The 25,079-nt window shown below is 39.4% G+C and overlaps 1 protein-coding gene across 30 annotated transcripts in view; it reads right to left on the bottom strand.

The window, feature by feature from the left end:
* ADGRL2 (adhesion G protein-coupled receptor L2) overlaps positions 1–25,079 on the bottom strand; it is a 219,062-nt gene that overhangs the window by 23,455 nt on the left and 170,528 nt on the right. For 21 of the 30 annotated variants that reach the window (XM_077333200.1, XM_077333196.1, XM_077333201.1 and 18 more), the window contains 11 exons: positions 21,994–22,281; positions 21,074–21,177; positions 20,424–20,609; positions 19,665–19,703; positions 16,961–17,144; positions 13,837–13,959; positions 13,375–13,580; positions 12,086–12,259; positions 9,578–9,787; positions 7,545–7,765; positions 5,856–5,922 (listed from right to left, as the gene is read on the bottom strand). In XM_077333200.1, coding sequence (XP_077189315.1) covers positions 5,856–5,922; positions 7,545–7,765; positions 9,578–9,787; positions 12,086–12,259; positions 13,375–13,580; positions 13,837–13,959; positions 16,961–17,144; positions 19,665–19,703; positions 20,424–20,609; positions 21,074–21,177; positions 21,994–22,281 — 1,802 coding nt within the window. The remainder of the gene's footprint in view (positions 1–5,855; positions 5,923–7,544; positions 7,766–9,577; positions 9,788–12,085; positions 12,260–13,374; positions 13,581–13,836; positions 13,960–16,960; positions 17,145–19,664; positions 19,704–20,423; positions 20,610–21,073; positions 21,178–21,993; positions 22,282–25,079) is intronic. The other 9 variants (XM_077333203.1, XM_077333225.1, XM_077333208.1 and 6 more) reach the window with 1 other exon arrangement.

Consider the following 25,079-nt stretch of genomic DNA (forward strand, 5'->3'; position numbering starts at 1 on the left):
TCAATTGAATCACATTCACCTGAGCTTAGCAGCTTGAAATTCATTCCACACAGCCTGAAGTGCTGACATGGATATGATAAGACAGAAGAACAGAAACACCACTCTGAAGTAACCTAGCTGAACTGCACATGTTCTGACCCTGTTTGTCCTCCCTGGAGCTTTCGTTACCTGGCAAATGCAGCTCTAAAATTGCTCTTGTATCTCCAGATCTTTGCTCTTAGCCATGCAGAAGCCTATTTCTCCCTGGGACTGGCAGCCAGAGAGGTGCTTTCTGAAGAAGGCTTCTAAATGAGTGTGCAAGCTGAACTCTCCCTGAACTTAATTAATTATTAAAGATGCAGATGGAGCTGTCCGGATGATAAGAACAGCTCCTGACGTGTCATGATCCAAGCTTTCATTAAATCATTTCATGCATACTAATAGTTTTCTGCTGCTCATTACTTACAGGCGTTCTCTTCATCATAGATATAATAACCCTGGTCCCCATAAACAAAGAATCTGAAGGAAAAGTCAAACCCTATCCTTCATGGGCATAAAGAAGCAGAGGTATTGGTTGGTCATGGTTCTGCACAGAATTAGGTAGCCATAAACAAACAATATGTTTAAATGTGCCCAAGTTGTTACTGAATTTTATTGCAGTGTAGTCTGCAAAAACGTCAAGGGTATTTGCAGACTACACTAATATATACCTCTTGCCTGAATACATATGCTATATCTGAATCAAAGCTATTTTTCCTGGATCATATAAATTGTTGTAACAGTCCCATAAATCAGAAGCAGCTAGATTTATCTTCTCTGAATATTATCAAATATATGTGGAATTTTGCACTTGGATCAATAACTGTCATTTCTCTGTTCTTCAATAGATGGTATCTTCTCTGCTTTCTTATTTCTGACCCTAAGAACCCCTGAAAATGAAGCTATCAAAAGTATCATCTTGTGAGTTTTCATGCTGATAAAACAATTCCTAGAAACTGATACTGGAGTGACTATGCTAGCAAGAGGGGACGAACTCTTGCCTTTGGCTAGTGCTTGACTTCTCACTGAATGGGAACAGCCACTTACAATTCTGTCCTGCCCTTAGTGCAGATCAGTTGCAATACTTGTGGGAGTTCCATTTCCCCATCCCCTTCGGTCCAGAAGAAACACGGTGGCTTGGCCCAGCAAGTGCTGGGCGGGGTGGGGGGGGGGGGGTTTAGGACATTGCTTAGTTAGTGAGTCCTAACCCGAAGAGAATTCAGGCAATACTTTCTTGGCATGTAATGGCAACTTACAGTACTACTTGCTACATGCCATAACCAAGACTGCTCAATAGTAGCATAACCACTATGTTAGGATCTGGGCCTTGAACAAAAGTGGAAAAACATCAATATAATCTTTGTGGGAGAGGAATAAAATCTCAAATTACAAGTGTAATAAAAGCAGTTCTGTGACTGAATTAAAAAAGAAAACAATGCTCCTAAACCTGTATAATGTTAACAAATTGCTCATGCCTAAAGCACAAACATGATGTGGAAGAAAAAGATAATTTTCTAATGTTTTCATTTTGGACTGCTATAATAAGCTCAGCAGGACATTATTCAGATATTCTGAGATTCTAGAAATATGTTCTTTAAAATTCAAGCTGACATTTTAAATATTCTGCTGGACTCTGCACAAGAGGTCATGTCCTAGCCTCCAGCCATACTGTGTGTGGCACACTATTTGTGTTAAATAGGAGAAACAGCAGCAATAGTTCTAGTGCTACAATAATCACAAACCCAGATCTTTACAGGGATTATAATCTTCCATTCCTGAAAGCTACTGGTGATGTATGTACATTAATGTGCATAAATGGATGTTCTTCAGTAACTCTGTTCACATTACACTGTTCTGGAATCATTACACTTTCTTTCTTTTGGTCGGGACGATTAGAGGGCAAAGCAATTGCCAGAGAAGAATGACTCCCAGGAACTATGCAGTGATTGCTACCTGCTGTTTCATATTTTTTGAAGTTGGGAATACTGCTCCCAAAGGCCTTTCACTTCTCAGCCTAAATGATTTGCAGGAGGATAATAATGTCATGGCCGGTAAATAATAGTAGACTCTGAGTTACATGGTCAATATGATTAAACGTCCCTCACCCCGATTTTCACTCTGACCTGGTTATGAGGAAACACCAATATCTGCAGCAATGCCCAAGGCCCACACAAACTGCAATGTTATTTAAAGAGAGTGAAGGAGGGAGAAACCAATGAAGTGCTCATAGTAAATAACACTGCTGTTTTTGCTAAAAATAAAAAAAGTGGGGAGGGGAAGCTACTGGAGTACGGGTTCACTGAACTGACTATCAAGACACAAGACAAATTCTGGTTCATGCATTACCATCAACCACCTTATTTAGACACAGAGGGTAGCTCCCTGGATTGTACAGAATACCATGTGACACACACTCAGGTACAGCAAATCTGGAAGGTATTTTTTGCTACTTTGGGGAGGAAGAACATTATCATGGCTGAAATCTGCAAGAATGTTGGACTTATACTTTGTGTTGTGCACATGGCAAAACAAGTACCCCAGAGGAAGAAAATGGTCAACTGCAGCATTCCCATCAGCTTGCAGTATTTCTTTTAAAGTATCCCCAGCAGGCATGCACAGCAGTATATTGAATCAAAAGCTGCCACTTTTAAATTACGATGCCAAAGTTGGGGCAGGGGAGCAAGGATGAGGATGGTTTTCATTAATTCCTAGCTTCTAAAACTATGGCTCCCATGAGCCCAAGAACTGTGCCGTCTCAAGTTTTCCGTGCACGCTTATACCAGTTGTGACACTTGAGAGACAAAAGGCGAAAAGTGATCCTTGTTTGTGAAATGTAAACAATCTGCTTGATACGTAATGGACATTTCTTATGTGCAGAATGGAAAGGGGGGAGGAAATTCCTGTTTAACAATAGGATTCTAATTGGCCAAGAATGATCCTGAAGAGGGATCACTAATAAAGAGTCTTTAGAGGAAGCATATATGAATCAACTATTCTTCTTCTTTAATACAACAAAGCCTAGAACACTTTTGAAAATATATAAAAATAAAAATCAGATCAGTTCACACTGTAACACAGGTAGAGCCAGGGCTTTCTATGAGCTATTCAAAGTATGCATATCACATGATTAGTAAAGAGAACAGCATCCCTCTGTACAGAACTCCATTAAGAGTGGCAAGTGGCAACCCAATCCTATGGACTGACATTAACTGCCATACAGGCTCACATAGAATCTTGTAGAACTGGGATGTAGGACTACAGCAGGACTCAAGATTAATTTTTTGCTTGGGCAAAATTAATTTTGCATCAATGTATCTGGCATTAATAATTAACTCTGATATAATCACTTTGATTACTTTTCAGAAAATGCTGGGAAAGCATCACTGGAAGATCCCTTACGGATTTGCATGAGGGAATGCTGGCAAGGTGCATGATGCAATTTAAAGTGCCTGTATAGTACACCCCTAGCAGACTACGCATGAGCTCCTTTGAAGAAAGAATAAGGAACCATTGGAACAAATAAGTAAATGATCCAAACCAATTCTAACCACTCAGAAATTCAACAGTAACATGGAAACCACGTGTTTTCTTAAATGCAGCTAATAACCGTCATGGGTTGATTGATTAAATATTTCTTTAGCTACTGATATCACGTAACACAGTAGTCCCCAACCCCCAGGCCGCGGTCCGGTGCCGGGCCACAAAGGCCTCGGCGCTGGACCGCAGCTCCCTCTTCCCGCCCCCCCCCACAGCGAGAAGCTCGCCAGGCTGCGAGCAAATCAGCCGCCGATTTCCTTGCGGCCTGGAGGGGCGGGGAGAGGGAGCCGCGGCCGCTGGCATACCGGCGGCGCAAACGCGCAAGTGCAGACTTGCCGCGCGTGCGTGTTTGCGTCCGGTGGGGGCGCAAACACGCACGCACTGCAAGTCCGCGCATGCGCGTTTGCGCCAGGGCTGCCGCGCACGCGCGGGGCCCCAGATCGCCCTCTCCCCGCACCCTGGCGCAGTGGTCCGCAGCCTGACAAAGGTTGCGGACCACTGACGTAACAGACAATCATGCTAACAGATCTATTACCAGATATTGTAACTGTGAAAATAAATTTGTATGTAAATTTATGCATACAAACTTATGCATACATACATAGATGTAGTTGCGGTCAAATTAATTTGTATTTGATCTCCTAAGTTTTTATCATTCTCAGAGTTTTAGTGAAGACGGATATTGTTATCATATAGTTATATGATTTTCAGGGTATTTTAGTTCTAATATATTGTGAATGTTCTAAAGGAATTGTAGAAGTTTTATGTGGCAGCGTTGTCCTGTGGTTGGGATACCATTCCCCCTTCTATTTCCTGCTATCTGGAAAATAAGGAGGTAGGACACCATGGTCTATGATCTATGCTGCCAGCAGCTGCTGCATTACTATTCTCACATCACTCTAATAAACATTTGAAGGAAGATAAAAACAATGGCATGCTTATTTTAAAAGCCAGGCTTAAAACTGAGAAGCCAAATTTAAAAAGACCAAATGTAGTGGAGATTTGTGAATGAACTAACACAAGGATTCACAATTCATGTTTCATCAGTCATAAAACAGGCTTGTTTGGGTTGCTTGTTTTATCGTCAGTGCCACCTGATTTACCCTGAGACTTTACAGCCGAGCTTGGAACTCCAAATACTTGGTAGGACTCATTTATACTTAAACTCTGCTGTGTTTCGACAACAGAGTGCCACCAGTCATAAAACATGTCTTAGTACAGAGCAGGGACAACCAACACCATGAACCTGCCCTGGTCCTAGTTCAATTCACCAACTTTATATGCTTTATATGCTTCACCTCCCCACTCCTTTCCCAGGCCTAACCTAGGTTATAAGTTCCCTCCCTAACATTCTATGCTTTCTTCCCTTGCAGGTGTGACAGAGGGCTCTTCCTGGAGGCTCAAGCCCATCCGGGAATCAGCCCACCCAGGTGAGTCTTTCCTTCGCCTCCTTCCTCTCCTTTTGCTATGCTCTGGTGTATGTGTGGGGTGGCTACTTGTTCCCCTGGCTTCGCTCCCTCCGGAGCTGGCTGCTGGAGCAGGCGTCTGGGCAGGTGGGCTTCCTCCTTGTCCTGTCCCTTGCCTCGTCCTCTTCCAGGGTCCTGGGTTAACTATGGACCCATGGTCAGCATTCCTTGGGGTGGGAGGGAGGGAAGGAGGCTGCCTGGTAGTCAGAAGGTTGGCGCTGGGACCCTGCTCCTGCCTGACTCTGGTGGCAGCTAGCCCTGTGCCAGCCTCAGCGAGATCTGGTACGGCTTATGGGTGAATGGGGAGGGTGTCAGTTGCCTAAGTGTTGGAGCCCCCTTTTGCCACGGTGGTTGGTGAGTGGGTGTTCTGGGTCAGATGGGAGCATTCCATGGATGCCTGTCAGGCTCCCTGCTCTTCCACTGGGGTTGGGGGGTCAGTCAGGGAGCTTTGTGCTTGGCTCATTGCACCCAGGAGGCTGCCCAGGAGCACCTCCTGGGTCCCCGGGGTTCCCAGACACCTGTTTGTCGAGTATTTGAGTTTTTCAGTGTAACATGAACAGAACCTTAATTGGCTAATTGAGTGTGCTGAATAGGATGTGGTTAAGAAGTTTGCTGTTCCTAGCACAGAAATTCACTATATTTAAATAAATACCTTACACACAAGGAGTTTTCATGCATTTCAACAGAATGCTTGGATGAGCTTAAAAAGTTTCACTTTTTCAGTACTCAGTGAAGGTTTTTATAACCAGTCTTCTACAGAATTCATAACTGTCATTAATTGAAATAGGAGAGGGGCAGGCTATTATAGCTGGAAAGGAAGTAAAGCGTTCTTACCAAAATAATGAAGGTAACAGGCCCAATAAAACTCCAGATAAAATAGTTGTCAACCTTGAGCCAGCAACTGTTTCAGAAAAAAAGAAATATTACGTGACTCCATGTTGCCAGTGACAAGCACATATCATAGATATTTTATATGATTATTTGCTATCTCAATCTACCTTGAAGCATTTACAGTGGAATAGTGTGTTCTTTCCTCCATTTTATCCTCACAACAATCTCTAAGGTAAGCTAAGTTAAGAGAATGACTGGCTCAATGCTCACCCAGCAAACTTTATAGTTGAAAGTGGATTTGAACCTGGGTCTTCTTAATCCTAGTCTGACTCACTGACCACTATACCACAGTGGCTGTCAGTAATGGCAATAATTTAGGATAATGAATACTAAAAAAATCCAATCTGCTCTAGGAGCAATAAAACAGATCATGCAACTCTCTCTTTAAGTAGTTTTCGCATGATGAATTGCTAATGAGGTAATTTGGAACAGAAAAAAATGTGCTTGCAGGCACATGCATGCTAACCTAAACCTGCTTGAATCTAGGCTCTTCATCAACACTCTGTGTTGATTATCTACTCTTGTACTGTGTTTTAGCGTAACTGAACATTGTTATGAGGGACCTTTACCCTGTATGATGGACACAAGAACTTACTATGAGAGGGTGGCTTTCAGGGAAAACCATTTACTATGATCTCAAATGCGGTAGTTTGTTATTCCTTCTGGAAGCCCTTGATATAGGCCTGCAAACCTAGGCATTTAGAGTTCCCTCTCCTCACAAGTTTTCTTAATAATGCTCAAAATTGCTTTTAAGTGTCCATCCTCAAGGAATGCCAAGTCAGAAAATGATTACATGTCATGTTTTGCTGCAGAACAGCCTAAGATAAATCAAATGTCCCAGCATCCAGTTGGGAATTGAACAGTTAAAACAAAAACAAATGGTATTAAACTAAATTAAGCATTTGCTTATCAAGACTATTTCACTTAGTGATTTGCTTTTCATATACCACAGCTCCCTGCTGAATCACTTTTATTTGTCTTTCATCAGCAGCAGAATCAAGCAGCTTTATTGTATTCCACAGTACCTGCCCATACTGTAACTAATTTCATCAAAGGACCAAGTAAGCACTATTGGAAGGCACATTTATGCCTCCAGCAACTAAAATCCTCAGAAATGACTACCTTCTGTCACTTTCTATAAATACCTCTGGTTTTTTATAAATAAAAGGCAGTGGCTAATTTTAATCCTGTTCTTTCTTGCCTTGCAAAATATTATCAAAGTGAAACAAATGGGCTCAAATACTGAACTAACATCATCTCCCCCCCCCAAAAAAAAAGAGCTAGCCAGAGGGCCAGCTAAACAAAGTGATCTAATGAGACATTAGCTTAAGACCAGGTGGTTAAGCTAGTCAGATACTTTAAATTGAGAAGAATGTTCATTTGTTTTTTACTCAATTTGAAGACTAAAAGAAAGTCCATAATTTACAATCTGTAAATCCTCTGGATCTAGAAAATTATCCAAATCCTCTGAACCTAGAAAATTATAAAAGACCATATTGGAATTTGCTCATTGCTATTCTCTTACCAATAAAGCTTTCATATGCTATTTTAGTCTGTTAGGGACTCTCTGACAGCTAACATACTTTTAAAAAATTCAGTTGAAAAACACTCAGGTCACTAGCAATTACTTACGCTTTCTGTGTTCCATAGCTGCTATAGTCAATGGCTGCTGAGACCCCAACAACAGTGGCAGGGAAGAGGTAGCCAGCTACATAGTAGTACTTCTTCCTAGAATATTCACTTTCAAATACTTCTACTAACATGAGATAGAGTTGCACCCCTTCTAGGCACATCCAGGCAAAGGCTGCCAGGAAGAAAAAGTGTAAGAGGCCTGCAAATATTGGGCATGCAATCTGCAAAGAAAGAGAAACAATAAAATACAAACTACAACACCATCAACTTTCCTGTTTTATCTTATGGCACCAGAATATGAAACGCTTTTGAGTCTATAGCTCGGGTTTATCGGGAACCAAACTTCAGTTCCTGCACCCTCCCCATTTCCCAAGCATAACTTGATACTGAGCAATGTTGAAGCTCTGTTATGTCCCTAGTAACTATAGCTTCTCCTCTGTTGCACTCTGTGAGTTACAATATGGAAAATATGCATGTATTAGCATTCTTTAATGTAATGGAATATTGTGAGGAAAGCAATCCATTAATTTTGGCAGTGAAATGTTAACATTCTACTGTAAGGCTTATATTGCAGATGATTTGGTGCAAGAAGATAGGGACCCTGCTACTAGATGTATTATTTATACATTCTGTTTAAAATCCTTATGTCATTTTCAGAATATTCTCTTTCTTTCACCTCGAAGATCATTCCTTTTTCTATTTTTGGAAGGTATGCTATCATATCACTAGCCAAGTAACATTTCCTTCTCTGTAAGTGTTGAACGAAATTGTTCCAAATGGCTGAATTATTAAGAGGAAGTTGTTTTTGAAAACTACGGTAACTTTTGTCTTGAGATTTAAAAATATGTTATTATTATTCCTGAAGAGCAGACAGGCAGATGCCTCTTAACCACATTGTCATGGGACTCAGATATTTAAGTATGTATCTTAATTAATAGGTACAACTAATTTTTGTTAAATTACAATCATTCTTTCAAACAACTGAGTCCATGAAGATATTTTATAATGAGTTAGATTAGAGGTCTGTTGAGGTGTGTATTATGTTCTGGCAGCAACATCCAAGTCTCAGGTAGAGGTGTTTTACATCACGTTACCTCATTCTTTTTAAAATTAGGTATGCCAGTAAAGAAACCTGGAATCCTTCTGCATGAAAATCAGATGCTCTTTTACTGAACCATGCTCTCCTCCCCACCATGAGGAACAACCATATGCCAATCTGATCTGTTGGCACAGTGTATCAAAAACACCAACTTAATACTTACAGGTCACTAGAACAAAATTGTGTTTCTTAATTGGTGGCTTACCAAGCACTTATCTTTCTGATCTTGATTGGCATTTTTACTTCTGATCAAATTTGCCCTAGAAATTTTGTCCCTATACTACACTGTTCATGCACTGTATCAGACAGAAATATGACAGCCAGGAGCAGGATTCTAAGGACTTAACAGCACAATATTGGCCTTTCAGAAAAACCAGAGCCCATTTGTTAATTTTCTATCTTTGCAGCATGCATGATTTACCTGTGAAGTGATGTCATGATGCTATACATTTTCCTGCCCCCATACTATGTAACTATTAGCAGGCAAATGCACAAAGTGACCATATCAGGACACAGGCCTGAATGGAGAAATGCCACATGGTGCAAATGCACAAAGTATTAAATGGCAATCCATACCCTTCTGTCCTGACAGACCAAAGAAGCACAAGGAGCAGGGAACTGATTATGGCAGAACCTAACCTTTACTGGTAGACACAAGATTCTCACTCTCATATTTTCCTCTGACATACAAAGAATATGTATGCGTGGGGGACTGTGAGTAGGGGAGAACCAGAAGGTGTGGGGATATGCAACCCTGATCCTCTTACAGTCCTCCCAGTATTGCTTCCTTGGAAGAAGAATGGACAATGAAAACCAAGTGATTGTGAATTCTGTAACTGCAACCAAACACCTAGCTCTGGACTTAATGTTGCAATCCCTTTCAGGTAAAGACAGATATATAAACCCAACTGTATTTTAAGTATGGAGAGCTTACCTTATATTCTGTCTTATCAATGCCTATTAGGAAAATGAACTCTGCAATGAGGAGGTTGATGCAAAGGTTCTTGTGAATTGTGTTTCGATCACTTTGAAGGCCACGGAAGAAACAGAAAGTGAAGATGCAAATTGCCAGGCAGACAAGGGAAATGACAATCCCTACCCAGGTGATGACAGTGAGGAGTAACTCATGCATTCCATTTTTGTACTGCAAATGATGAAGTGAAGAAAATTAGTGTGGTCACTGATCAACACAATAACAAACATCATGTTCAGAGCAAGCACCTAGTAACTATTATTTTGTTTTAAGGGAGACGCAGGAGCCTAGCTTGGCAAAGGAAAAGGAAAAGTGAAGCTATGAAAACTGCAGATCTTTAACAGTACAAAGATGAACATCTGTGATTTATATTTGTTTTTTTTCTAAGTAACATGCAGCATATTTTGGGAAAAAAGACAACTGCCAGTATTTAATGTAAGAAGGTGGTATTTTTATAACAAAGGAAGTTCAAGGAAATCAGAATTCTTTTCTGCATGTTCCACAAAAGAATATATGAATAAATCTACTTAGGCATTCCTTTCTATCCCTGACCTGGATAGCCCAGGTGAGTCTAATTGCCTCAGAAACTAAGCAGGATTGCCCATGGTCCATATTTGGAAAAGAGACCCCCAAGGAACACCAGGGTTGTGACCCAGAGGCAGGCAATGGCAAAACACCTCTAAACTTCTCTGTTTTCAAAACTGTGGCTCTCTCATAAGTCAGCTGTGACTTGAGAACAAACAGACAAACCAAACAAATCATACATACACACATACATACATATGGGGTTTTATGGCTTTATCTTGTTAACTGCCATGACTCCTTGGAGAAGTGGTGGGATATAAATTTAACAATAAATAAATAAAAAGAAAAGATTTTCCATATGGCATATGATAGCTTGCCAGGTTCTGAGTATTCATGGTCAGATAAGAGATGATTAATATATCTTTTAGTGCCATCTCCATGTTATATTTTTTTACCTTAGCAACAGCAGCCTATCAAAATCTTTAGTAGGTCTGTTGCTCTGCTGAAAGAAGAAAATGTGTGTGTCTGTGTGTGTGTGTGTCTGGGGGGGGGTCTGCTTATTTTAAATCTTATGATAATCTTCATCTTCATAAGGTCATATTTAACAGAACTGCTTGCAAGCTTTCAGCAGCTGCATATGAACCTATCCTATAAGCTGGAAAATGTATGGGTTTGTGGAAGCAAATGGGAAATAGCTGAGAACTTGCAGGAATAAATCTGTTTTGCAGTTCACTCATCACGTATCTTTAACACATTGCATGAAGAGGGCTTTGGATGTCCTCAGATCTGATGCCTTCCATGCATACAAGAACACACTACTGAACAGAACAAAGTTTGAGTCCAATAGCACTTGTAAGACCAACAAAGTTTTATTCAAGATACAAGCTTTCAAGTGCAATCACAGTTCTTCAGATGTCTTTATCTGAAGAAGCTTTGTTGGTCTCAAAGGTGCCACTAGACTCAAACTTTGTTCTGGTGCTTCAGACCAACACAGCTACCCACCTGAGCCTATCACACTACTTTACAGTGTGTTACTAGACTGATAACAATATAGCTATATTACTGAAGAACAGAATTCACACTGGAAGGGTGAATAGCACTCCCTTTCAGATTTTGAGTATAACAAGGGTTAAAAAATTAATCTGGAGCATGTAATTGTAACTGCAGGCATTTCAGTGATTACAAGGCACTTGGAGTGGGAATGGAAGGAAAGTTTTAAGAATATCCAAACTTGAAAGCACTAGAAAGCACCAGAAATACTGTTGTATATCAATGGGATAGGACAGAGTGTTCATTTGTTTTTCATAACAAAAAGAATTACATATAGGAAGCCGAATCCTATTTCGGCTGGCGAAATAATTCTGCTCTTTTTGTTTGTGTGAGGCTGTTTTCAAAGCACAGAAAAACCTTTAAAAACATTTCAAGGCTGGACCTGAAAAACATGACAATGATATGAAGACCAAGAAATAAGATAACTAGAAATAATGTTTATTTCTGGATAGGTTCCAAACTGTATGTTATATCTACTATGTGACTGCCATATGACAGGTACCAGGACCTTTGCCACTCCTGATTCAGAAGTAATGCTGGGGCCCTATTTAGACTGAGAGAGAAGAGGGTTCTCACCCAAACAAGATGTTCCTGAACTGAAATGCACCACTGGGGTAGAGGGCTGTTGTACACACTGAATACTTGCAACTGCAGGCTCACAGTGGGATCCTGGTGGGAACCTCTCCCACCCAAAGAGCAGGCCTGTACAAAATGAAGCCTTGTGGTACTTGCAAACTGAGTTCTCATAAGGCAATCATAGCTCTCATGGCTGAAAGTGCTCATGGTTACATCTAACATGATCTTGTGATAGATGTAGCATATATTTTGGCCCTGTTTCATTCAGACATACAACTAGATTTTCTCAACTCACTGATCAGAGCAACTGTTGCTTACCACAATTCCTCTATGGGCCATGAGGATTGCAAAGTTGGTTAGATGGCTGCATGCACATGTGGTATGTGTTTTATTTGTGTCAATTAGCTTGCAACCTTGAGTTGACCAGTATCCCATCATAGTCCGTTCTGAGTAGTTCCAGAAGGAGCAATTGGCATTGAAATAATTTTCAGCCTATGAGACATCAGAATAAAATTAGGATTATACACACATAAATGCAACAATGGATTTAATATAGATATTGTTTAGAATTAATTTTTCAACTCAGGATCATTTTGATTAAAGGATCATTTTTCAAACCCCATTGAACTCCCTATGTAATAACTACTGCAAAGAAATAAAAATAAAACTTTGGGGCATTGTACTCATCACTAGCAAATGGTTGCTGAAAGGCTGCTATCTACTCAAAATATGGACTAAGCCGTAGAATGTTTCAGACTATATTTTAGAGCACAGTCCACATCCAATCCAATAACCAATATTATTCAATTACAATTTCCCATCCAAAATTCAATAATTATACTGCACATTCATTTCTCTTAATTATTTTTTCATTCTGTGGTAATATGAACATGTTTTTTTTTTCTACAGGTTTTTTGAGGATTTATTATGCATTCACTTTTCAATTCTAATTTTGATGAGGTCTAAAGCAGCATAACATGTTGGTCAGGGAAAACATATGCATAGCCCCCACCCAGTCCCTGATCTTCTTATTTTTCACCTCTGGTTGTCCCTTTAGGTAGGCAGATCCTGTACAATAAACAGGTATCAACACAAAGAGTATCAACACAAAGAGGTTCCAGGGGAATCAGCTGAAGAAAGACAGCAAACACTGCGTCAAATTGAATTGGAAGAAACAGCGCCATTCTCTCCTCCACTGACCAAAACTGATTTGACTGACTGGTAAATAGGCTCCAGAAGACAATGTAGAATTAGACAGCAACGCTGTAAGTGCCTTTGAAATTTTGCTAAATTAAGCAAGTAAAATCATAAGAGCTGGTGTCTTCTGGCCTGCTGCTAAGGTAAGAGTTAATTTTCACTAAGGAACAAATTAGAGCCATTTACATTTTCATGTTGATTACTGAATTAGCTTTCATTAAGAATACACTTAAGTTCTAATAATCACTGAACCAGGCTCATTTAATTTTATGTTAGTAGACTTAAATAAACCTGTGCCTCTGACCTAACCCGACATTTAAAATTCAAATAGAACTATTCCCCCTCCCCTTGCTTTGCTCTTCTCTCTCTGAGTTTATGACCTTCCGTATTAATTCATTACCATCACTCACATCAATGTGCGCAAGGGTGAAAAGAACAGGATCAGTCAAGTAGACCCGGCTGGACTCCTTGTTGATGGAGGCTGCAATGACGTCAGAGTTCACAGCAATGGTACTGTTCCTGCCGGCAAACTCACTGCCTAGTTTTATGGTTGCATTTTCAGTACTGAGGAACCGACCCAAGCTTTTGTAAATTATGAATACCAGCTTTGCTAACCCTGTGAAAAGACAGCTTGCATTATATCAATTTGGAAGGGGGGGGGGGAGAGAAACACAAACAGCCTGTCCCATCCCAACTCCCCAACTATAAGATCTTGACCCAGAGGAATTGATTCCAAGCAAAAATGCCAGCCAAACATTATGTACAAATAAGAATTACGGGAGAGCTATTTTTAATATTGCTGAGGGTGTAGTCACTCACCACACTGTAAGACTTTCAGATGCTAGACCTTGAAATAAACTGTAAAGACATACCATTTCTGCTGTTCTGTTTCACAGTGCTTGAAGAGAGCTGGATCGAATTGCCTCCAGTATTGCCCTGAGGAAATTTCAAGTCCTGCACCTGGCCTTCTGTACTTAGCACCGCAACTTCCAGGACTAGGTGAACCAAAAACAAAGACAATTTGTGGATGTTCAGATTTGTATTCCTTGATTTGAAATCATCAGATTTGGCTGCCTTTGTTTGCTTGTACAAGACAGACATATTCTGGGTATATTTCAACAACACAGACTCCATTTTCTTTAAATTTTAATCAAACTGAGTACACATGCCAAAGAGGGAGCAGCATTTCAGTTCTGAGAACATGACATCTAACCTGACTTTAATGTGCCGTGTAATGACTCTAAAAGCCCTGGAAGTAATTAGGATGAAGGAGTCCCTAACTTTAGGAAATCAAGATTGTTGTGCTGCATGCATTTCCACCCTTTTCTACTATTGTTAAGACCAGTCTGAAATAATTAGGTGTTTGAGGGAGATCAAGTAAGGTCTGCCAAGGAAGTGGGAGGGGGAGCCTATAATAAAAAGTGCAGGACTATTTTATTTGAGTAATCATTTTATGACACTTTACAAATTCACTACTTGCTTGTCTCTGATTCTTTCTTGTTGTCAACTTTTGGATTTTTCTCTCAATTGTTTTCTGTGATTCTAACTGTACTTTTTTGTACTTTGGGCTTATCAGAAAAGTACAGAAAAAACAAATTAATATTTGTTTTTCAGTTTATGGTTTATAAAACCAGTACTTGGAAATAGAAAAAGTTACAGAAAACTTTTCTCATTTATGAAAGCAGAGAATCTACCAAGTTAAAAAAGGGAAAATACTCTCTTGTTTCAATTATTTCAATATGGTAAGATTCAGAGAAGAGTAGCATGCCTTTATTTTGTTGAACAGTTTCAAAGAACTGAAGAGTGGGGGCTTATTTTTCAACAGGAATATAAACTTTGGTTGCTTTAGATGAAACCACTATTGCTTAATTATAATTCAAGCAACCAAAGGATTAATACTAGGTAGCAAACTATGTCCACGTACAACCCATACTTCACTTTCAGCAACAGTATACCTCATTGCATCCAGAAATTCAAATACTGACATTCTCCCATACCCCAAGCATAGCCCTTCAGTACCCAGGCCCTTGACGTTAATAGCTTAGATCTGCAGGATGGGATTTCCTTGTTCCCAGCCCCTCCAGTTGCAGCTCAAAGTATGTCTAAAAATGCTGCTCCTAGGTAATACCAAACCCTCAGGAATAATATGGGAAGCAAAAGCATGGTCTGCAGTGGATAGTCAGTGAAAATTCTCCTACCTTTGATTAACAAACATTTATTAAGCTATCCAACCATTATCATTCCAGCCTGGGCATGGTTAACTTTCCAATATATAGAAATTGGGGCAAGTCTTAAATGTACAAGACAAATGGAAATTTAACTCACACACAGAAATACTCTTAAACACAATTGACAATTCCTATATGTCCCTAACAAAGAAACCGATAGCATTTACATGAAGTGGAAAATAGGGTTTTTTTCTCCAATCCATGGAACATGGCTATTTTGTATTTGAGGAGACGCAGCTCATTGGACACATTTTTCACCTGTGTTTAATATAACACAGGCTTAATATAAAAAAAATTGGTCTACGTTCCGTGTGCCCCAATCTGGCATAACGTTCATCGAGAAAATAGTTTAGTGGAATTCCACAATAAAGAATTTCTGTGCTATTGAAGGATCCCTTTCCCATATTAAGGTACCAGCAGAATTGAAATTAGGGTTCCACAGAGCCTATAATAAAGCACTATATTCCACTTAAAAGAACTGGCAGTGCTTGCTTCCAAAGATCCTACTATATAGTTGCTTGGAATATTCTTTCTTTCTTTCTTTCTTTCTTTCTTTCTTTCTTTCTTTCTTTCTTTCTTTCTTTCTTTCTTTCTTTCTTTCTTTCTTTCTTTCTTTCTTTCTTTCTTTCTTTCTTTCTTTCTGCCTGTCTCCCTCCCAACTAATAAATTTCTGTTTTCTCCTGGCTAGCTGGCTGTTTTCTTTAAAATGAATGATCTGGACTTCTGTTGAGGGATTCTTATTCCACTTTATAGTAAGTAAAAATCACAATTCATAATTTTAATAATTGCTTTTATTTATAGTCATAATACTGCAATTACAAAACAATGTTCATGAAGGTCATTGACTGGACTTGCAGCAAAGTTTTAAAACAATTATATAAGTGGATGGTGTACACAAGAGCTGACCTTAACCTTTACTCATGAATGTAGTGAAAGAAAAGCTGGATGACTAAGGAAATATCTAATTAGGCTAGAAGATGAGGGATAACAACATGCTAAAAGAACATCAACCCTGGAAATTCTCCGTGGCACTTGGATTTTATACACTAAACAGTCTGGCACTATAAGCTCCTAAAATCATAAGGTATGCTTCTCTAACCTGAAAAAATAACAGAAAATACCAGACTATAAAGACTGCCCCAGCATCATCTAGACCAGTGGTTCTCAACCAGGAGGTTGGGACCCCTTTGGGGGTAGAACGACGCAATAGGGGTTGCGGCAGGGTGAGCAGCTTGGCCGGGGGGGGGGGGAGTGCCAACACTGTTGCTGCTCCTCCTGAAACACTTGCATAATGGAACTGTATTAAAGAGTCGTGGTATTTTGTCATTCAGAGATATTTCAAATACTGAAAGCCACTGGCATACATTAGCAGTTACACCAGTCCTGCAAACTAGGCTAGCAGTATTCATTCCATGCTGCAGGTGAAGAGCTGAGATCAAGGGAATAGTGGATTGCTTATGGCCACTAAATTAATGTGTGGTTTAAGCAAATTGAAATTAGGGATTTCTGGTTCACACTTGTCACTCACTACCACAAGTACATCAACTTTTTATTCATTATACGATATATAACTGGTTTTCAATGTTTTATCAAGATATAAGGAAGTGTACTGCATCGGTAGTTTGACTATTAATTATTCTGCAAGGGAGTCAGTCAGATTTTTATTCAATCTAAAGTATAACTGCATTTACCTCAACGTATAGATATCTCAAACACTTTCTGTTTTCTAGTGTGGGCAAATTCGGATGATCACAATTTATTCACTTACCGATATGATCTGTAGGCATGGCGACTCTTGTAGGTTCTAAAAGATTGTCAGCCAAGACAAAAGCCCCCTCTTCTAGCGTATCAAGTAACATGGTTGCGGCGTGTGCTTGTTCTGAGGAATTCATATCTCTCCATGATTCTAGAGCTTCTGCCCTAAGCAGGTTGTCCACCGTGTCAACGATCGCCTGTATTCATTAGAAAAATATTAGGCCACATTGCCTTAGGCAGCAGGAAGGAGTGCCGTGATCTAACGACAATGGTAATATTTAACTGTCAACATGATTTAAGGTGATTTAACGTCAAAATACAGTACTGCTTTTCCCTTAGTACTATGAGTACCATTATAACATGCCCTAGAGCGGCTATGAAAAAGTATGTTGCTGAAGAGTGCAATGAGTGAATACTAGTAGTTTAAATTTTAATGCTCCTGGTGCCAATCTAAAGCCCTATTAGGCTTTGATGAGCAAACAGTTCTTTGGGAACAAGGGACTCCCTCATTCATTCTATGTTAAGGAATATGCGGTGTCCTGATGCTGCCTGGTTATACACACATTAAGTTTCTTGAGAAGTAATAGAAAATCAAGAAAGAGGAAAAGGACTTAAGCAGAAATATATTCACTCTTCAAAATAATCAGATCAATCATGCTAATTAAAATATCGATCGAACTATACATCTTACTTATTGCACAATGTAGTTGCACCACTGAATAAGCTATGCACTGCTGAATCACCATGTTTGCTCTGCCCCATGTACCTAGTAATGTGTCATTAAGAGCATGTATAACTTGGATGATCAATTTCAAAAGCGAGGGGAATGAAAGCAGGATGTGTTAGACAAACAGAAAAGGATGCTGGGTGAGGGACAGTATGCTCTATGTAGGAAAAGACAACAATAGTTGGTTGAGACTATTGTCAGGAGCAAATTAATAAACCTAATCCATCTCAATATCCACACTCGTTCTACATCGTGAACCACCACAATGGCAAGTGGAAGATACTTTGGTGTGGCACAAAGGAATCTCTCCCCCTTTTTTCTAGTGGGAAACGGAAGAGTCAAACTGTTCACACTAATACTGCTGCAGCCATTAAATAGTGTGGAACAGAAATTGGTCTGCAGAGGCCACATTCATTAGTCACCAAGAAATACGGATTGGATCCTCTGATGAGAGTTACAAATGAATCCTCCTTGCAAAGTGAGCACTTGCTTTTTTTGTATGGCATCAGCCAGCTCTTGATTTGTAATTTTAAGAGTTTAGCAATATATGAAGAAGGCAATTAAGATCTAATGAAAATACTCATAGTCAAAACCTAATACTGTGCTACAGTTTGCATTACCTGTCTATATATGAAAACTCATTATACACATTCATTAGTATGATTCACGCTCTCTCTATATAATTTTTAAATGTTGTCTGAATCTGGATTCCGTCAGTGGCTTGAAAATTCTCTGTAAATAATTACATTTCCTCCCAACATTGATAGGAGAAAAATAATCATCAAATTCTATTAGTTCTAAGACAAGAGTTTAACCATGTGTATATCTTGCTGAAACCAACTGGACTTAAAATGCTTGGATAAAGTCAAAGCATTCTTCCTATCCTGATGACACTCATATTCTTAGGAGAATACCAATCATTACATTTTATATATTGACATCAGCTGAAAATACAACCCGGAACATTCAATCTGCTACAGAAATCTTGTTACACCTTTACTTTGTATAGAACTTCTAATTCAAGGTAAATGATGATGATGGTCAGCACAAGAACATATCTAACAAGGGTAATTCCAAGTTAGTGTTTGGAATTCTTCTCCTGATCCTCCAGCAGCTGGAAAATCAGTATTTTATTTGGAGTTCAAGCTCAACTTAAAAAAAAACCAACAACAACCTAAACTTGCTTGATTGGAGAGTACCAAGATAACCTAGGTCAAAATGCACACGAGAGGATGTATAAGGGTTGAGGGGGTGGATATTTGGCTCAAACAGAAGAATTCCGATTCAGAGTCTTTAATATCATCAGAGCAAGACTAGACTTCCAAGTAATGTCTAGTTTCATTGTGGAACGTTTTCACTTTGTAATAATGATTTCACGTGAGCAGAAAATTCAAACAGAGCACAAGGTCTCTTGGAAACATAACAGAGGTCATTGGCAAGTAGTAGTAATTGAGAGTGTACGAGAAAGAAAATAAAGCAGGCTATCCAGGTGTGTATGTGCGCTTTGGCTTTTGTCATGCACAAACATGGGATGTAATCAACCAACTGTCTTGCTACATAAACCCTGCTGAGGCAAATGGAAGTCGTAAAGTGGAAGTGATCAATGGATTCCACTTACTAGGGTTGCCCGGCCTTTGATATATTACATTATAGCTGCAAAACTATTTGTGTTATTGCCAGCTTTCCCCCCCTTTCACAAGCATAATATGAGAAGGAAACAAAGCCATTATCATCTCCAATTCAACTAAGGCCTATTGTACATTTTAGAGGGGGGAAAAATGGAAGGAAATAAAGTCACAAGTATTGATTGCTGGTTTAATTCCGGTAGTATTATACCTGTACAAAGCCAACCTTTTGTACAGTTGGCATGGATGCACAATGCACCTTTATCAAAGACTGAAACACCTAGGATCATGTAGCAAGAGGGTAAAGCGTAGCAGCGGGTTGCTGAAGGAGGGGGAAAGCAAGGTGACAGCACAGGGAGATATACCTTAAGGTAAGCCCTGCATGTCTTCTCTCGCTTTTGAAGCTGTTAGTAAGAGAGAGAAAAAGTAAGTTAGACACAGTTAGTCTAAGAAGAATGTTAATATTTAATTGTTAAGACACAAATGTGTTAGCCTGAGAAAGAAATTCTGCTTCAAAAATAATTTTATAAAATTGTTGGATGATACTGATGCAAAATGTTTTTAAAAGGCTAAGGATATTCCAGTGGATCTGATTTAATTTTTGCTGTATCAGACACACCTCTGATTTTAATAATGTGGTATTTAGCAAAATGACATCCTTCTAAATTAATGGTTTTGTAAAGGTGTCACTTCACTGTAAATCACCAGCCTAAGGAAGTTCGTGCAAAATGACCAATGCAAAAAAAAAAAAAAATCTTCCTGTCCTCTCCCTCTAGTTGGAAATCTTGTCTTCTACAACAGAAAATTACTAAATTATCAAATATTATTTATTTATATTCCAAATACTGGGGGCTTGCTAATTCATTTACTACTGTTGAATTATTAGTAAAAATCCCTATATTGTTTCTGCTACTCAAGCGGAAATAATCATGTTCAGTTCTTTCTGGCACTGTGAAACATAACCTCAAAGCCCACATAGCCCAGGGAACACAGTCTTGCCAGTTTGCTACTTTCCCTTCCTATTTTTAAATGTGCCCAATAAGCTAACATACGTTAACAGTGTTTGTGGGAGGAAACAAAGAACCATGTTTTAAAGCTCACTACAAAAGACCTTCTTTACCGACCTTATTATAACTCCGGCCAGCAGAGTCCTTTTCATTAGGTTTCAGATCTTGCAGCTGAGCATCAAGAATGTCCACCAACTGCTCCATCAGTCTGACGGATGAACTCACATCGCCAGCAAAGATTGGTCCTTTGGTGTGTTTAGCCAGTTCATTGGCAAGGCTAGCAGCATTTTCTCCACTTCTGATCTGAAATGACAATTCAGAATCTCCTTAGGTAAAATTGTTGACCATTCACTACCTGGGTTTTCACGGTTGGTTTCTATTGCTTTTTTTTATTTGGGGGGGGATCTTGTTGAACATTTTATTATTTATGTATTACTAATATATTAAATTTTATTGTTGTCTTAAGCATTCCTGTGATTAATTCTTAGCTCTCTTCAGTATTACAACTAAAGGAAAAGAGACGTGCCAACAAACAAACTGGAATATGACTTTAAAATGGTCATGCCAGTGCAAATATTGCAGACATTATAAAGTTATTAAATTGGCGTTAAAATATAAACCAAGTTTCAGTCATATTCTGGTAGTTTTTCCCATATTAAAAAAAGGAAAAAGGAAGTGGATGGTGGGAGTACCCAGGCTATAAGCATCTATGCTGCAGTGTGCTTCCCTTGAGAGCTATATCATGTTAGAAGATTCTTTCAACCCACCTTCTGGGCCAGCTGATTTACCCAGTGTGAAGTACAGTTGCTAAGATCAGGGCCCCTAGGATTCCATGTTCCAGTAGAAACCATGCAGAGGTATGAAGCTGTTCCTATAAAAACATGGAAAACAAATTCCAAAGTGAACATGTTTCTCCTGTAACCTCCAGAAGACATCCAGGGAATCTGAGACTAGTTTGTTGCTTGTTAAATGGAAAAACTCTGAAAATGAGGTGACAAAATATAAGAAAATGGTGCCTATTAAAAGCTTGCTAACAAGGTCAGAACAAAAATATCAGCCTACCTGTCATATAAATAAAGACAAAAAGTTCTTGCTTTTCAAAGGAGTTCCCATAAGTCCTTTGCGAAAATCTAAAATCCTGAGGTGTTTTTAATACCAATCTATTCCAAGGCCTCAACATCCTCTACACCAGTGGTCCCCAACCTTTTTATCACTGGGGACTGGTCAACGCTTGATAATTTTCTGTGGCCCAGGGGGGAGGTAGTCTTTTGCCGAGGGACGGCACCGCCGCCTGATCCCCTGCTCTACTTGCTTTCCCGCTGGCACCCCTGACTTCCCACTGCCCACTGGGGAGCGCTGCCAGCAGCAGCTGCGTAGCGCCACACTGAGGGGGAGCTCCAGCCATGGCAGCCGGTGGAGAGCACCAAAGGTGAGCCCATGGCAGAGTGGCAGGGCAGCCCCCGAGGCAGCAGCTGGGGAGGAGGACAAGGAGGAGCTGCGGCCCGGTACCGACTGATCCACGGACTGGTCCCGGACCGGGGGTTGGGGACCACTGCTCTACACAGCTTAAAACTGGAAGCTTCTCCCAAGTAACACAAACCATCTGAGACTCACTAGCAGGGCAAGAGATTTCAAAACTGTTTCTGAATTATTTACTAGAGTTGAAGGCATGGTTTGAAGGACTTACCACGAGTTCCTTTGGGACAGGGACGTTCCACCATAATTCCCCTTTGTGTTTGAGGCCAACTAATCCCCCGAGCCACATCAGGTTCACAGAACCTTTCTGGCAAAGGGAAAAAGCTTGTCACAGGAGGGATTTTGGTTGTAGAAACTGCTGGAGGTGGTTTAGGGCCTTTGCTTGTCCCTGCAGCTAAGGTTGTACTGACAGGGATTTTCTGGGGTGTAGTGCTTGTGGTTGATACAGTTGTTTTGTACAGCTCTGTGGAAGGAGTTACTGTCTCTGCTGTAGTAGGCACTGTGGAAGGGGAAAAATCAAGTTAAAAGGGATATACAAATAGGAAGATGACAAATCTAAAAACACAAGATGAATAAAAGCTGCATGTTTTCTTTGAGAAGCTCAGGTTTGGAATGATTTTAAGAAGTCAGAGGAAAGTAATGTTGGTAGTAGCAATAATACATAATGCTTACATTAATCTGTCAAAAGAGTTATTTCTTATATTCTTTGTGGGATTCATAAAGTTTAGAATGTACATCAAAACAATTTTTTAAATATAGCCATCTTTCACGGCTTCTGCACATCTCTGTAAATGCTTCATTGCAATATAATTTTGAACCACTATTTTTGCTGCCACCAATATTCAGTGTGCTCCTAAACATATATATACTTGGAATTCAGTTCATTTGGAAATTACTCCCCACCATATATACACAAGACTGCAGCATCACTACACAGCACAATCTGTTTAAAAAGGTTTATTCATAAATATACTGATAGCTACATTTTAAAAAAAGGGAAGCATTAGCTCTGTATTGTTTGCACATGGCAAACAAGGATACCACTGCCCCCCACCCCTCCCAAAAAAGTGGCAGAATCATTTACAGCAAGATGCTAGACACCAAATTACATAGCACACAGGAGACTATAAATAACCAGGCAGTTGAAATTCAACAAAACCTAACTTCACATCACCCCGTCTGCAACTTGCAGAAAGACAATTAATGTAACATCTCCCCACCCTGCAGTCGCTCTTGCTTGAGAGATTTCCAACATGCCTGATTAGATCCAAACTGGGGGGAGGGTGATGTAGCATGCATGAATGGCTTTAGCACCTGAACATGTCAGCCTTTAAACATCCCCTCACCACTACCTACTTTGATAAAGCAAGAATAAAGAAACAACTAATTCAAGCCAGTGGCAACGACACAACTTAATCACCTTTGTAAAGGTAAGTGCTTTTGAACAAATAACTACTAGTTTGAATTAATATTACTGACCTGACGCTGATGTCTGCCAGTTAACTTGAAGTAGCAAAGGTAACTGTTCAAGCACAGAGGTTATTTCTTTTTGATGATAGGCATTTAAGATATTTGGCATCAATATATATCATTGCTAAATCTGCCAAGATTCTTTCTCTGCTCAGCATTGTTAAAGGGATTTTTCAAATCCTTACTAATGCCAAAAGTAAAGCTAATGGAGCTAGGCTCGATATTTTCATTCATTCAGATCACACTCCTAAATGAAGATTTAAAAGATGGTTTATATGGCATGTCTTACAGTTCAATAAAGAATTTGTCCTCTTCTAATGTATGGGTAAGTTCTAGCTCTAATGTGGTTGAATTTTCCATAAGATGGTTAGTATGCTGTTTTAAAGTAATGGAGCTAAAACTTTGTTTGCCAAGCTTTTTGAAAACCTCATATTTATAAACAGCAGTGTGGAATAAATCCTGATCTCCTGAATATGTGAGCATTTATAACATAACACTGTTGTGCAACCAAGATTTCAGTGGGTAGACTCAACTATACATATAGGAATGTATTTACTTAAAAACAGCAAAAACTGCAAAACCCTGATTATACATCAATACCAATATAGTTATCAATAACATAAATAATTTCTCAAAGGTCAGCCACTCCACTTAGGATACTTTACGCTGAGAGTGACAGCAGAAAGATGAGACAAAAGCTGCAGGCCATTTTTAATGAAGCTGATAAAATGACAAAAAGAGACAATATTACTATTTCTCTAAAATATATAGCATAAGATTTTACTCAAGACTGCCACCACCGAGCATATATGCCAATCTAGAATCATCATTTCACACACAAACTTTAAAGTGAATGACTGAAAAACAAAAAGGAAGAACTTTCTACCCTTCCACTATGCCAATACACCAAATGTCAATAATGAAGTAACAGAGTGCAATCTTAAACAGAGCGATACTCTTCTGTGCCCACTTAAGTCATTTACTGCACTGCAAACTGTGCTTTAGTGGTTTTGCATGCACTGCATAATTAAATACAGCACTGATATGTCTGTGGTAGATCTGTTTTGTCAGTTCCACAACCCCCCCCCCCCCGGATTTTTTCCTGAAGAGCTGAAGTATCAGGATGTAGAACTTTTTTAAAAAGGTGCCACATTAACTCTGGGTTCTTATTGATCCAGATGAAATTGATTTGCAGTTACCAAGGAAGAAATGAATACAGTAAAAACAAAGGAAGCCTCTTTGCCCTGTGTGGCTGGAAAATTGGACAGGCTTCTGGAGTCACAGAAGTATGGCCTTTTAGAAGGTGGATGGATGACACCTCCATTAAATTCCCTCCAAGGTTTTCTGTATGTGAACCTGCGAGGTACAGCAATATTGTCTATGCAATATTGTCAGGCAACAGCTTTGATTTAATCTCTTTTTAATATTCAGATAATTAATGTAACTGCCATTATTATAATGTATAGTAAAACATAATGGTATACTATATATAATTATAATATAAATACAGTTCCATAGGGCCTGCAAGATGGGAGCTCTTCCACCGTGCATTTGGCTGGGTGGCAATAAGATCAGGCCCCTACTCAGTTTGGCCGGGACATCTTATTACATCTTTTCCCCTGAGGGGCCAGACAGGGGGAGAGGGGGGGTGAGGGGAGGATTTAGTCTGCCATCGGATGCACAAAATAAATAAATAAATAAACAAATAAATAAATAAATAAATAAATAAATAAATAAATAAATAAATAAATAAATAAATACCTACATACATACATACATACATACAACAACAACAACAACACTAATGGAACAAATTATAATTCTCCA

The sequence above is a fragment of the Paroedura picta genome, chromosome 4 (assembly GCF_049243985.1).
Source record: "Paroedura picta isolate Pp20150507F chromosome 4, Ppicta_v3.0, whole genome shotgun sequence".
NCBI lineage: Eukaryota > Metazoa > Chordata > Lepidosauria > Squamata > Gekkonidae > Paroedura > Paroedura picta.